The following is a 15,000-nucleotide window of genomic DNA, read 5'->3' on the forward strand; positions in this document are numbered from 1 at the left end:
CATGTGAGCTGATGCTGCAGATTCTGTGGCCTGACCCAATTGCTGCTGCTTCTCTTTGGTATAGTTATGGGCGTTCTGCCTGTACTCAGATAGGACGGTGGACAGTGACCGGAAGAGAGTAGGAGAGAGAGATGAGGTGGGGTCAGGAAATGACCGCGCGGGTCAGACTCAAATCTGAAAGTGGTACGGATACTGTAGCCACTTTTCCACAGGTCTCTCTCAGGTGCTTTTCCTCTCAGTTAACATGAGATGTGATTATGATACTCTTCTGTGTGTGTGTGTGTGTGTGTGCACCCGTGTGTGTGTGTGTGTGTGTGTGTGTGCGCCCGTGTGTGTGTGTGCGTGTATATATTTACATAGATGTATATGTATTAGTGTGAGTCTTTGTTACATAGGGCATCTGCTAAGGAGGCTCCACTAACTGTGTGTGCTTGTTTGGTTTGCAGATAAGAACATCGACGATGACGACTCTGTGGACGGGGGCCGCTCCTCGTCCTCTAAGGGGGCGTCGTCTGTGCGACGGCCAGGAAACAGCGGCTCCATGCGCCGGCCTAGCTCCGCCTCCAGCTCCAAATCCACAGGTGAGACACAGAGGTGTGTGTGTGCGTGCGTGCGTGTGTGTGCGTGTGTGTGTGTGTGTGTGAGACATCCATATGATGATAATTCCATATGAAATACTATGAGATCTCATGGTATTCAGCAGTTTAAATTTAATATATGTGTGTAGCACTTTCTTGTTTGTTTTGCCCATATTCAGTAGTTTAATTCATGAATTTGTTACACGTGTGTGTGTGATGTTCTTGTATTGTGTTGTCTTGACTCTTGTCTTCGTGTTGCCCCGTAGTTGTCCATGTTGCTCATTTCCCTTCGATTCAGTCGTCATTACTCTGTGCTTTCCTGCCTCATTCTCTTAAATCCTCCTGTTGAGTCCTTCTCTAACTCACTGTGTTTTCCCTGTAGACATGCACTTCCCCCCCATCTCTCATCTCTTAAAGATCTGTCTGTTCAGTCATTCATCATCCGTGTGTTTCCCATAGACATCCCCATCCCCCTTTGTCTGTTTACTCACTGACCAGTGACTGTATATAGAGATGGACATAGCTTCGTCTGAGCCTCTATGTCCACCTCTCTATACCCAGTCACTGTCTCCAACTCGCTGTGTAAAGATCACTCATCCTCTGTCTCTGTTCTCTCTCTCCCTCTCTATCTCTCTCCCTCTCTCTCTGTCTTGTTTTCATCCATCAGTGGTTCCTTTCTTTGTGTTGTTAGAGAGGCCACGTGGTTTAAGTAGTCTGCCCTTCAGAAGAGGCATTATGAAGTGGAGATTCTGTGGAAAGTTGGTTAGCTATAATGATCTAAGACCCAATAGGCTTACCCTGCAAGCACAGTGAAGTTGGTATTCATCAAAGGGAAACTGTTCAGAATGAATAACCGACATATTTGGGCTATATATTAGATTGCAATGGAGAAGCCATTGATACATTTGCACAGGGTTTCCCATCTATATCATTGAGCTGTATCTGCATACGGTTGCTTTGAAGGAAAGCCTGGTGCTGTATGAAAGTCCTAATGCCCCTGTGCAGTGACGGGGATACTGTGCTGTAGGAGATGCTGCCCTTCCGATGAGACATTAAGCCGAGGTCTTATTTGTAGGGGTTAAAGAGTGGTGGGTTCCCCAGTGTCTTGGCTAAATTGCCTACCTGGCTCATTCAGGCTGGTCCCCTTATCATGACCGAGTGTAATTGGCACATTCATTCATCCCCTCACAGGCAGGCTGCTCCAGACATGTAACTGAAACGTTCTGAGCGCGGAGTATATGCTGTACCCATTAGCTTCACTACAATCAATGGTATATCTATCAATCAGTGATGGGAGTCTTCTAGAACTATTTTTATGCTCCGCAAATGGAACACTCCTTGTTACGTGCCTGTGTGTCACTATCCACCTCAAGCTAGTGTGTGTGTGTGTGTGTGTGTGTGTGTTTGTGTGTGTGTGTGGTGAGCATTGACAAGCAATGTTTTGTTGTGTTGCATCTGTTCCTGTGACATCATGTCGCATAGTAATCATCATTGTCAAACATCATCATTTACAATATATGCTGCCATGTTGTCAATGCTAGCAGCCGCAGTGATCCTACCCGTGTGTGTGTGTGTGTGTGTGTGTGTGTGTGTGTTTCTATCCTAATAAAGTGCATTTTAGCTGTTTCTTTTTGCTCTGGGTGGTTGTATTTTGATCGCTGTAATGTAGACCTTAGACCTCGGAACCTCCACGAGAGTGTGAGGTTGTGCAAGGTCATTAAAGGGCATCGGAGAGCGCTTTCCCTCTCCTGAGGCCAGGGCACAGTGCTGAGGTTGGGGCTACTTGGGTGTGTGTTACACAAAGACAAAAGAGTCGGAGGTCGATTATCTCTTGCTGTCAGTAGCCTTTTTTTCCCTAGCACTCTTTCGGAGGGATAACAAGGCAGAAATGCAAAACCACTGCACAGACACACACACACCACACACACCACACACACCACACACACCACACACACACCACACACACACACACACACACACACACACACACACTCCATCTGCACTCCATAGGAACACACATATTGGCCAAGCCATGAAAAATAGATGAGGAGTACCCATGGCCATGGAGTGTGAGGGCAAGAGATGACAGACAAGTCCTGGCAGACAGCATCACCACACCACACACACACACACACACACACACACACACACACACAAACATACGCACACACACACACACACACTCACATAGACACACACACACACCCACCCAGATTGTTTTTTTTTTTTTAATGATACCTTGCAGATTCAAAAGCAACTGTTACAAGTTCTGCTTTCTCCCAACTTCAATAACTCTTCTAAATAAAAATACCACAGTCTTCAATTTCGTACACAAAGTTGTACGACCTATCTACTTCGGTCAGTTCTCCTCTGTGTCTTATAGTCGGGCTACACCTACAAACCATTTTAGAAGACCGGTCTTATTTTGTCGGATGTCCCGCGCTGCTGTCATGTCTGGTGTAGCCAGGTCCATTGATTACAGCGGAAGATAATTGTTGCAGGAGACGCTCCACAAACGGAACTCCTCAGTTACAGAACGTGCCCGGCGTAGCCTGTCTGGTACTGTGTTGCACTAATGTATTGATTGAAAGAGCAGTTTGTTCTGATGCACAAGTCAAATTTCTCCCCTCGGGACAATACAGTTTATCTGATCTGATCTTTCTCTCAGTCTTTAATGTCTCTTTTTCTCTCCATCTATTTTTCTTTAGATCTATTACTCTTTCTCTCAATCTTTCTCCATTGTTCTCTCTCTGTCTGTCTGTCTGTTTCTCTTTCTCTCTCTGTCTTTGTCTCTCTTCTCTCAATTCAGTAAGCTTTATTGGCCCGACTGAAGGTACAATATTACCAAAGTATTAATACGAGTAATGATATAAGTAGTAGTAGTAGTAATAAATAAGAAAAAGAAAACGTAAACATATACACATATAAGGATAGTACATGCAATTATTCTCTCTCTCTCTTTCTGTCTCTCTCTGTCTGTCTTTCCTCACATCTCTCTGTGTTTTTTGTGGAGTGTGAGATGTTCCAGGAGGTGATTGAGTCAAATGGAAGGCATTAGGGAGGGCGGCAGCTCGTTGCTCTGAGTAATTGGGCCGTCAATCACGCTGACGTTCTATCCAAATCCTTTCACAGGTCTGCTTCTGACAGAAACGTAGGAATTCTCCAATTTTTGGCACAGACGCACAGAGACGACTTTAGTTATCACTGCCCCATCACCATTCTCTTTACATCTCCAGCATATTAAGAGATATCATATCTTTTCATATCCTAGAGCATGGCCAGATAAGCAAGCAGCCAGCTTTGAGATAAACCAGAGTAGAAATCTTCTCAAATGTACTGAAATATACAGGTAGCATTTAATGCCTCCCAAAAACAATCCCAGTGCTAAGGCTCACTTAGCAGCGAATGGAACCTGAAGTCTGCGTCAGATGCTGTTTTACAAGCCTATTTACAACCCTGTTATTAGGCTGAGGAATAAGATGGCCCATTTTAGCAGATATCTAGCGCCCCCTCATAATTATCTGGCACCCATATGAATAATTAAGAGAGCTTTACGCTGATTGGCTGCCTGATATGCTCCAGCAACCTCTTCCTAAATCTTGAAGTGATAAGGTACGTTGTGGAGTGGGGCCTGGGTCAGAGGGATGGTTCACTTCACAGTCTTTGTTGTTCAGATTCGCCTGTTTTTTAGTGGTCATTTCAAACTCGGAGATTTACGTAGGAAGGAGGAAATGACTGTGTTTTCCGTTCACGGTAGTTTTGTGGCCATGCACCGAACTGTCCTAATTCAACTAAGCCAAGGTAAAAATGCTTTTCCATTCTATGTCCTCTTTAAATTAGCAAAGCTTTCACATTGCCTCTGGGAGCTTTGCCCATACCCTACCACTTTGGCACCTGGGATCTTTCTCATGGCATTAAATTAGCAAATTGGTTTGCCAAGTAATTAAATTAGTTTCGGTTCTTGTTGGCTTTTTGCCCGACTTTTCTGTTTTGCTATTGCTTATATTTGGGCCCGGTGTATTTAACCACTGTTGATAGTGGCACAGCCTAATAAACAGGAAGTTACCTGAGGGTGGAACTTCTGAGAGTATGCTATCTTCCTTCCTGTCTCCCCATGTTTTATGCGACAGCTGTAAGAGTGGAGTTCTGCTGTTTTTACAGCAGTCTTTCTGTGGGTGTTAAAAGCAGTCTTTCTGTGGGAATGTTGTGAATGATTGCTGAAAGGGATAAGACCTGTGGTGTTGTTCACAGAGGAAAGTAACTTTGTATGTGTGTCCTTGTCCTTTACCTGTGTGCAGGTAAAGAGGGTGGCAGCGCCGGGGCCGTGGATGAGGAGGACTTCATCCGTGCCTTTGAGGACGTGCCCACAGTACAGGTATGAGCACCAGTGCCAACGTTACTGTGCCCTGTGTTCACTCAGACCCACAACCAGAATGGTGTAAGAGACCTTGCGATCATAGACCCTGTCAGCACTGACAGTTCATTTAAACAGGGTGTTGATATGAGAGACCAGTAACTAACAACACAAAAACATTATCTGGTGTGAATCAAGTTCAAATCTGGTTTGAATCCAATTTGAATCTGGTGTGAATCCAGTTTGAATCTGGTGTGAATCCAATTTGAATCTGGTGTGAATCCAGTTTGAAACTGGTGTGACTCCAGTATGAATGTGGTGAGACTCTTGTGAAGCCTGCTCTGGTCTCTTTGTGCAGATCTACTCGAGCCGTGAGCTGGAGGACTCCATGAACAAGGTCAGAGAGGTCCTGTCAGACGAGCGTCAAGACTGGGAGCACAGGGTCACCGCGGTAAGAGCCACAAATCAGCCAATCAGAGTCTGCTTTGTTAGACAAGTTAGACACCACCCACTATGGGAGTATAGATCATTGTCATTGTCATTTGTTTGTTCATGTTGATTGATCAAATGTTGCTAGATTAGATGATTGATTGGTTGTTCAAATTGATTGATAAGTTTGCTATGTGTATGTGTGGTAAGTTATGTATGTGGTTAATTAGTACTTGGTTGGGTAATTTTATATCAGTAAACAGTTAAACAATTAAATAATCAATACAATGGTGTGTGTGTGTGTGTACTCAGCTGAAGAAGGTACGCTCATTGCTGCTGGCCGGCGCTGTGGAATATGAGGGTCTCTCTCAGCATTTGCGTCAGATGGAGCCGGCCTTCAAGCTCTCGGCCAAAGACCTGCGCTCACAGGTGGTCCGAGAGGCCTGCATCACGCTTGGGTATGGATCAATCACACGTCACGTCACGCAATCGTACACGCTCACACAATCTCACACATGTCACGCAATCATACAAACTATCACACACATCATGCAGTCACACATGCTAACACACACGTCACATGCTGGGAAAAAAAATAGTTTTTCAGTGGCTAGGGTGAAACACACACACACACACACACGTACACACTCACAGGAATTTCGTCTCTGCATCTGACCCATCTGTGTGTTGTTAACACGCACGAATGCACGCACACACACAAACACACCTTGATCCATATGATCCAAATCATATGTAGTCCAAATGTAACAGGATGGTTCAATAAAGGGGTTTTGAATATGCCCACCCCCCCTCTCTTCATTACCCATCAGGCATCTGTCCGTGTTGCTGGGTAACCGCTTTGACCACGGCGCGGAGTCCATCATGCCCACGCTGCTCAACCTGGTGCCCAACAGCGCCAAGATCATTGCCACGTCCGGCATGGCTGCCGTCCGCATCATCCTGCGTGTGAGTGTACACACACACCCCCCCCCCCCCCCCCCCACACACACACACACACACACACACACACACACACACACACACATACACTTTCATTTTCACACTTTTCTTCTTTTTTTACACAGACTTTTCTAGTCCACCCATCTTTTTTTGGGACTATACTATTTACATACAAGAGTGTGTGTGTGTGTCCCGTTTCTACCAGGCAGCTGCCAACCCCCTGCCAGTGGTGTTCTTGACAAGGCCCCATCTGTGTGTGTATGTGGGTTGTCTGCTTGACTGTGACAGTAATTGATTGATTGATTGATTGATTGACAGGCGTCTGTGTTGTCTCCTCTCTGCAGCACACCCACTACCCTCGCCTCATCCCCATCATCACCAGCAGCTGCATCTCCAAATCTGTGGCCATCCGACGGTGAGCAGCACTGCACTGCACGTGTGTGTATGTATGTGTGAGTGTGTGTGGGTTTGTGTGGCCGTCGGCATCAGACGGTAAAGAGCGGTGTGTGTGTGTAATCGTGTATTTGTGTTTTGTGTGTGTGAGTGTGTGTGCATGGCCGTGTGGATTGCAGCGGAGGAGTTTTGTGATTGTAATTAGTTTTAAATAGCAGTGGGCATGATTCATACATGGTATGAATGGCCAGCATAACTGGCATCCGCACCAGTCATCACCACAGGGACCAGCAAATCCACAACAGTGCCACTGACCAAACGTTTGTATTGCTTGATGTGGATTATCGATTAACTCTGTACCATCACTAATATCCAGGGTTCCCATGGGTAATTTTATCATTTTTGGGGGAAAAGTCATGGAATATCAAGGAATTTTGATGCAGCAGTTTAAAATATACTTGCCAAAATACATTAATACAAATATATTTTCATGCAGAATTTGTATATATCTGCTTACAGTATTAGCTTTACTGTTTGCTTGCGTAGCTGTGTTTATTTAAAGCCCATTTATTCTAGCCTGGCCCCGCCTACCTACCTACATCATCTTTCAGGGAGATCTAGTCTCAAACACCATAGTTCATAACCTTTTCCCTCAAACAAGAAAAATGTCAGGCCAATCAGCGACGAGAGAAATGTATGAAATGCAGAATGCAGAAATGTATTTACAGCAAAGGTAGACTCACATACATTGTGTCTATTGATGCTGTTAATTGTCAGTTTGTAAAGTTTAGGCAAAGTAGGGAATAGCGTTAGGAATCTCTGATCAATGTGATTGGTTAGGCTGGACCAATGATTTCAAAGTTAGTGCCTGTCGCTATGCAAGTGTTGGAAACAAATCCCTATGGTGAATGAGTCTGGATTTTTCCAGGCTACATTTATTCATCTCCCGCTCTAAAAAGTGTCAAAGATTCTTGACCGGGATATTATACTATTCATTATGTAGTAAGTCATGGAAATTCAGGTTTTATGTCAGGGAAAGTCAGAATTTTACATTTGACTTAGAGTGGGAACCCTGAATATCTAATATCTGTAATGATGATCAATCTCTGTAATGGCAGTCTGCGTTAAAGACTTGGAAGCTCAAAGCAAGTCAACACCACGCAGTTACTTGGCTAAGACTTCCTTGTGGGATCTGTTCAAATCAGACCAGACCCTGTCCACATTCAGATGCATTCTGGGAAGGCAGTGAAGTGACAGGGATATATATCTGATACATTCTGGGAAAGCAGTGAAGGGGCGGGAGTATTTCAGATGCATTCTGGGAAGGGAGAGATGGGGCAGGATTGTTTCAGATGCATTCTGGGAAGCCAGTGACTGGGCGAGAGTATTTCTGAAGTTTGCTGCGTGACACTGCCTGACCTCTTTCTTTTGATCCCCCTTCAGGCGCTGTTATGAGTTCCTCGACCTGATCTTACAGGAGTGGCATACAAACGCTCTCGACAGGTAAATATGTCTCACAAAGTCTACTAGTATTTTGCTTAAAAATTAATATTTACTGGTAATGTCATAAACTGACATACTAATACGTACACACATTTTACTCACTCTCTCTGTGACACACACACACACACACACACACACACACTGGCCTTCCCAGCTGAGTGGTCCTGTTAGCTCCTCTGAGGAATTAATTATGGTGCATGTGGGACACCAAACAAAGGGCAGGGCCGCCTTTTGCCTCGTCCCAGGGGTTTCCATGGCAACACTTGGCAGTGCCATCTGGGCACTTATCGGCCCTTACTGATTCTGTTAGTTCGGCCCACAGCTCCTCAGTTCTGGTTGCAGTGGACCCACAAGTCCAGTCCTTATCTGTCCTTGTGGATTGAGTTAGTTCAGCTCTGCTCTGCTTTGGTGCATCAGGTCCAAACAGCTGCCCCTTGTAGGCTGCTGTTACTAATAGTTCCGGTTCTAGATTCCATGGGTTCCTGCTCTTATCATCAGTTTACATTTACATTTAGTAATTTATAGTAGCAGACGCTTCTATCCAAAAGCACACATGTCAACTACATTACAAGGGCCATTGTCCCCGGAGCAGTGTGGGGTTAAATAGCTTGCTCAAGGGCACAACGGTGGAAGACGTGAATTGAACCCACAACTTTTCTGGCTACTGCAAGCTAGCCCAGCTCCTTAACCACTATGCTACCACTGCCCAGTTTATCTCTTCTTGACAACACCAGTGCAACTCTCATTTCCTTTGTCACCCAGTTCCCTGTGGTGTGTGTCCAGGCTGCCACCCAGCCTGTCCCTGCGGCTAGTTAGTAGCCCTGGTGTGAGGTGTTTCTGTGTCTTTGCAGGCATATTGCAGTGCTCAGTGAGACCGTCAAGAAAGGAGTCCATGACGCAGACTCGGAGGCCAGATCTGTGGCCAGAAAGTAAGCTGCACGCACACACAGCACACACACACACACACACACACACACACACACACACACACACACACAGAGAATGGTGCTTGATCGAGAAAATGAGTAGAAATGAATGTGTTTGGCTATGAAAAGGACTTTTTTTTTTTCATCTATCGTGAGTGATCCTCTACATGCCTATACACAGCTTGGATGGGGTCAGATTTCCACCCTGTTGAACTACATCAAGGTTGGGTATGCCTCACGTCCAGTTTTGTAATTGGCTGTCCTCTGCCCCACCCACAGGTGCTATTGGGGTTTCCATGGCCACTTCAGCCGGGAGGCGGAGCAACTGTTCCAGGCTCTGGAGCTGTCCTATCAGAAGGCTCTTCAGTCCCACCTAAAGGGCTCTGACAGCGTCATGTCCCTCCCCCAATCAGATCGCTCCTCTTCCAGTTCCCAGGAGAGCCTCAAGTAAGGCCGATGTTACCCAATCAATTGAGTCATTGTGTATTGCACTTTACATATGTTTTTGAAAAAATTACTCGTAGTTTATTTACTGAAATTAACTAAAATAAACTAACAAAATGTCTAGCACCACATCTTGTCATAATTTACCACAATATATATAATGTAATGATAAATCACTATTTTTTCATTTGAATGGTGTTAGATCCGTGTAAAGTCTTTAGTTGTCTTTGATTATGTAGAACGTAGAATGGCATTCTAGAACGTAGGATGTTGTTGTTCACTGCTTCCTGTCTTCCTCCTCCTCTCAACCGCAGTCGGCCGCTTTCGAAGAGCAGCCTTGGAGTTGGCGCAGGCAGAAGTAAGGACCCTACACACACACCACACACACACACACACACACACACACACACACACACACACACACACACACACACACACACACACACACACACACACACACACACACACACAACCACACTACACACACAACCTCTCAGAGCTGATTAACCATGGGTCTAGATGATTTAGTGCACAGAACTCTCTAAATGGCCGCATTGAACTGGCTCATTTGCTGAAAGTTTAGGGTCTTTCTGGGTCCTTTACTTCCCCATTTTGTACTGTTTAATAGTAGGGAATGCCCAATCACCGCAGACTGAAGATCTGTGATGCTGCCCAATCACAGCAGATTGGTGTTCTGGCAACATTGACATCTCTTAATATATTCGGGAAAAAATGTAAATCAAAAGAATGCGTATTGTATGTGTATGTTGTTAATGTGCATACTCTAATCACGTGTGTGTGTGTGTGTGTGTGTGTGTGTGTGTGCGCGTATGTGTATCTTTCAGCTGCGAAGGCGGTTCCTTCGCGAGCGACTCCAGGCTCCTCCTCCCTGCAACGTTCCCGTAGCGACATCGATGTGAATGCCGCAGCCAGTGCCAAGTCTCGCATGCCCTCAGTGCCCAGTGCTGCCCCCTTCAGTTCCGCCAACGCACTGCCCCCCGGCTCCTACGCCTCCCTAGGTACACTCTACCCTAACACTCACACACACACACACTAACACACACACACACTCTACCCCAACATACACACTTACACAGCAGACACACACACACACACACACACACACACACATACTGCCTCCCAGCTCCTATGCCTCCCTGGGTACACTCTACCCCAACACACACACACAAATTAGCATGCCACACATGCAATCTATCCCAACACACAAACACACTCACTCACCCAACACACTCAAAACAAGTAGTATCTGCTACCCTGCCTAGCTCTGCCAGTGTTATCCTATGTCCCCCCCTTGGTACCAACCTATCTCCTGACACACACACGCATGCACACACGCACACAGACATATATATGAACGAAAACACAAACACACACACGCTCAGGAAAAAATAAGTACTACTCTATGGCTCCTCAATCCTCTGTTGGTTATTTTGTACACACTGTGTATTTCGGGAAGCACTTTTGAGATAACCCCCCCCCCCCCCCCATTTGCCTGCTCCCTGAGTTCAGTGGTAGAGTGCAGATGACCTCTGGGAATGGTACCAGTCAGATCCTGAGATATCCCTACTGTCTGTCTCTCCAGTTTCTCAACACACTCACCAAGGAGTCGCTAAGGACAAAAGCATCTGCAAAATACTATAACTCTATAACTAAAACTATAACTATATAACTATAACGATCTTACCCCACTCACACCAACATTTTTACCTCTACCTTTAACCTCATAGACTTACAGCTGACCAACACACTCCTTTTAATGCTGCAAAGCTTCTCTTAATGCCTGACCAGCTCTTATAAGCGTCCTCTGTGCTTTTAACCCTCCCCCCAAACACGCCACTTTCCTCCTACTTCATGTAGCTGAAGTCCGAGGCTCTCTTGATCTCTAATCTCTTGTTGTGATTACCCCCCTGACCCCACCCCACCCCACCCCACCCCCACCTCTGCCTCTGCCTCTCTTCCTCCTAAAATCTTGTGCCCCAAGATGGCGGTACCCCTGGTAAAGTGGAGGGTAAGGCTGTATTTGTGTGTGTGTGTGTGTGTGTTCTTCTTTAATCTGTGTGTAAGTCTCACAGTTTTCTCACAGTGCCCCCCCCCCCCCCAAACACCCCAATATTATACATATGTATATAATCCCCTCCACTCGCGTCCTCTCACCCTTCCTGTTCTCTGTGCTGTATTGTGGCCATACGGTAACATACTGTAATGTAATGCACTGTACTGTGCTGTACTGCACTGCACTGAGTGGAGGCCTGCATGGTCCATGTCTGCATGGTATCCAGTGTGTTTGCTGTTGCTGTGGTCTGTACTCCTCTCCTCTCCTCTACCCTGTCCTGTCCTGACCTTACGACCTCTAATGTGATTAATCACTAGGGGCAATATAAAGGAATGACAAGGGAATATATGCTAGGTATATGTATGGAAATATAAAGGAATATATGCTAGGTATATATTTGAAAATATAGAGGAATATATGCTTGGTATATATTTGAAAATATAGAGGAATATATGCTAAGTATATGTATGAAAATGTAAAGGAATATATGCTTGGTATATATTTGAGAATAAAGGAATATAAGGTAAGTGTGTATATATATAAAGGAAAGGAATTGCACAACACTTGCAGTAAAGGAATTGCACAAATGACTGACTAAATTCAATGAAGATATTTATGATGTCTATGAAGTTTTGCTCATTTTACAACACATGTTATGAGCTTAACGTCATACAGATCACCAAGCATTGTATTGACCTCAGTAAACGCAGGTTTTTGGCGTATAAATATTTACAATGTTTGAGGGGACGACAGCATTAGTTGTTTTCTGGGATATCACCTGTGGTGGTGACATTGTGTGCTGGTGCTCCTAATGCACGACTAAACTCATATGAGCAGCTTCTGCACTGTGACCTATGTGTGGACTTCACTACAGCATGTGTATCTGGTTTGATGTGCTGATGTAACCTATCTCTCTCTGTCTCCCATCACTTTCTATCCTTTCTTTCTTTGGTCTCTTTCCATCCTCTCTTTCTTTGGTCTCTATCCTCTCCTCCTTTGGTCTCTCTATCCTCTCGTCTTCTGGTCCCTTTTGGCCTCTTGTATCTCTGGATATCTCTTGTTCTCTCTCCTTTCTTCTCCTGCTCCGCTCTTCCTCTTTACCCTCCTGCTCCTCCTCTTTACCCTCCTGCTTCTCCTCCTCCTTTTCCTCCTCCTCCTTCTCTTCCTCCTCACTCTTCCTCTTCTGTTTCTTCTTCATCATCCTCTTCTCTCCTCTTCCTCTTCTTATTCCCCCCTTCCTCGTTGTTGTTCTCCTCCTCCTCTCTCTCTCTCTCTCCATTCTTAGGTCGTGTACGTACCAGGAGACCAAGTGCTGGCAGCACAGCAGGAAGTGTCACCCCAGCCACAGACAGCAGGGGGCGCAGTCGAGCTAAAGTGGTGTCTCAGTCTCAGCGTGAGTATCCACTCCAGACAGGCTCTGTGCCATACCGACACATCTACTTAGGTGCCAGCAATACTGTTACACTGAACGATCGACACTAGAATATCATCTAAATGTCCTTTCAGATTTGTGTGTAACACTGTGATGTACTAACAAAGTGTGAAGGAGCTCAGTCATTGGGATGCAGATGCATGGTGCTTGAGTTTTGGAGGAGGGGTTTTACACCCATGGGAAGTTGTGCATTGCGACAGAGATGCATGTTTTGTCTACCACAGAAACTGAAATAATAGTTTCAGCAATCATAGTGTTGGAGAAATAGCGTGAAGAAAATGTGTTTTGACAGATTTTTTTTTTTGATTCCCTGCTGTGGTAGTCAGGATTTGGCAGATAAATCAGTGTCAAAATATCAGATGTTATCCTCCCCTCTCAACAAGAAAAATTACCTTCATCATTCTTCCAATTCAACGCCTGCAGTGCAATGTCATGCTCTGATGGAATTGTAATGGGCACAGTATTATTAAAGAGACGAAACATAGGAATTTACAATCAACTCGCGTGAGAAGAAGCTTACAAAAGTCGATGTGTAGTTTGTCGTGTAGTTGTTCAAAAGTGACTTTCAGTGCCATATACTGGACTGTGAAGGCAACTATATGGAATCTGTTTTGTTCGTAGTGTAGTAGTAGTTATAACAAACTACTTTGCACATTTTGAAATGTCAAGAATCTTGATAACTTTTAGTAATGAAGCGGTGATTTGTTTCCCCTCCAACCCTACTTGCATCTTATCATTAGAATTATTAGAAATAATTATTGTCATTGTAAGAAGAGCAAACAACAAAATTAGGGGACCAATTAGTGTATGAGAAAAGAAAAAAGAACACAAGAACAACACAAGGTATTAATAAATAAAGTTAGATGCCGTTATTATCGCACTATAATGAAGTATTCTCTCGTCTCTACTTCTGTTGCATGTTATTAGTGCTCATCCTACATCTGTCTCTCTCACTGATATTGGCATCATAACCCCAGGAGTGGAAAATCCAACACGTCAGACAGTTCAAAGCCCTCAGCCGATGCTTGAGGCTGCCGTCTGTTTTTGGCTGGTTGCCATCACAGCACAGAGATAGAAATCGGGGTGAGAGTCAGCTGTGTGAATCTTGTTAGGACTTGGAAGTGTCTGAAGTTGGAATTTACCTTCTCCACCCCTGGTTTTATTAGGATTCCAAACATCATCAGAACAGATGTTATGGTTCTTGTAACATCTGCGCGCATGGTGATGTCATGATGCAATGCATGCTGGATAATGTAGTGTTTCACATCTCTGGTAACTGGATGCCTCCTTTCGCTGTCTTGCATCCTGCTCTTTCTCTCTCTCTCTCTCTCGTTCTCTCTATTCTCTCTTTTAAAAACAAGGATCCAGATCTGCTAACCCCACAGGCAGTGGTAAGCCTAGCCCCAGCCAATCAGAATCAGTCTTCCTTATCCACTCCTGAGAGGGAATCAGCATGCGCTGTCATTGCTCCAATAGCCTGCAGATGGTTGTTTAATCCACCCCTGCATGACTGCTCCTGGTTTACCTGTGTGTGTGTGTGTGTGTGTGTGTGTGTGTGTGTGTGTGTGTGTGTGTGTGTGTGTTTGTATGGCTGCACTCTGTGTTGTGTTCAGTGTTGCACTGTGGTGCGATGGCTTCTTGTGTTTCTTTGTTTTTCACCCTCAGATGTGCCACGGTTTTGTCTTGTTTTTTTTTGCTTTCAGCTTGTCAACGTTGAGTTCTGTTTTAGACATTAGTCTCGGTGTAATTCTTGATTCCGATCAGTGAGGTTTACTGTGCACAAATGGTGAATGGGTTGAGTGGCCCTCATACAGTATATCAAATAATGGCAAATTTGTTCTGAAATGTATAGGTAAATTTACATTGTTTTATTGCAGACATTGATTACTATAGCACCCATGTGTACG

At 44.8% G+C, this 15,000-nt stretch overlaps 1 protein-coding gene across 1 annotated transcript in view; it reads left to right on the plus strand.

Annotated features, from left to right (window-relative positions):
- LOC143142558 (CLIP-associating protein 1-B-like) overlaps positions 1–15,000 on the plus strand; it is a 76,138-nt gene that overhangs the window by 39,119 nt on the left and 22,019 nt on the right. Inside the window, exons 9-20 of the mRNA XM_076303522.1 lie at positions 447–581; positions 4,877–4,953; positions 5,291–5,383; positions 5,674–5,819; positions 6,192–6,327; positions 6,666–6,736; positions 8,158–8,217; positions 9,069–9,146; positions 9,423–9,590; positions 9,902–9,945; positions 10,433–10,606; positions 12,947–13,054. Coding sequence (XP_076159637.1) covers positions 447–581; positions 4,877–4,953; positions 5,291–5,383; positions 5,674–5,819; positions 6,192–6,327; positions 6,666–6,736; positions 8,158–8,217; positions 9,069–9,146; positions 9,423–9,590; positions 9,902–9,945; positions 10,433–10,606; positions 12,947–13,054 — 1,290 coding nt within the window. The remainder of the gene's footprint in view (positions 1–446; positions 582–4,876; positions 4,954–5,290; positions 5,384–5,673; positions 5,820–6,191; positions 6,328–6,665; positions 6,737–8,157; positions 8,218–9,068; positions 9,147–9,422; positions 9,591–9,901; positions 9,946–10,432; positions 10,607–12,946; positions 13,055–15,000) is intronic.

The sequence above is a fragment of the Alosa pseudoharengus genome, unplaced genomic scaffold (genome assembly GCF_046254945.1).
Source record: "Alosa pseudoharengus isolate Yale_2024_CS ecotype anadromous, Long Island Sound unplaced genomic scaffold, YU_APseudo_1.1 YU_APseudo_1.1_scf_24, whole genome shotgun sequence".
Classification (NCBI taxonomy): Eukaryota; Metazoa; Chordata; class Actinopteri; order Clupeiformes; family Clupeidae; genus Alosa; species Alosa pseudoharengus.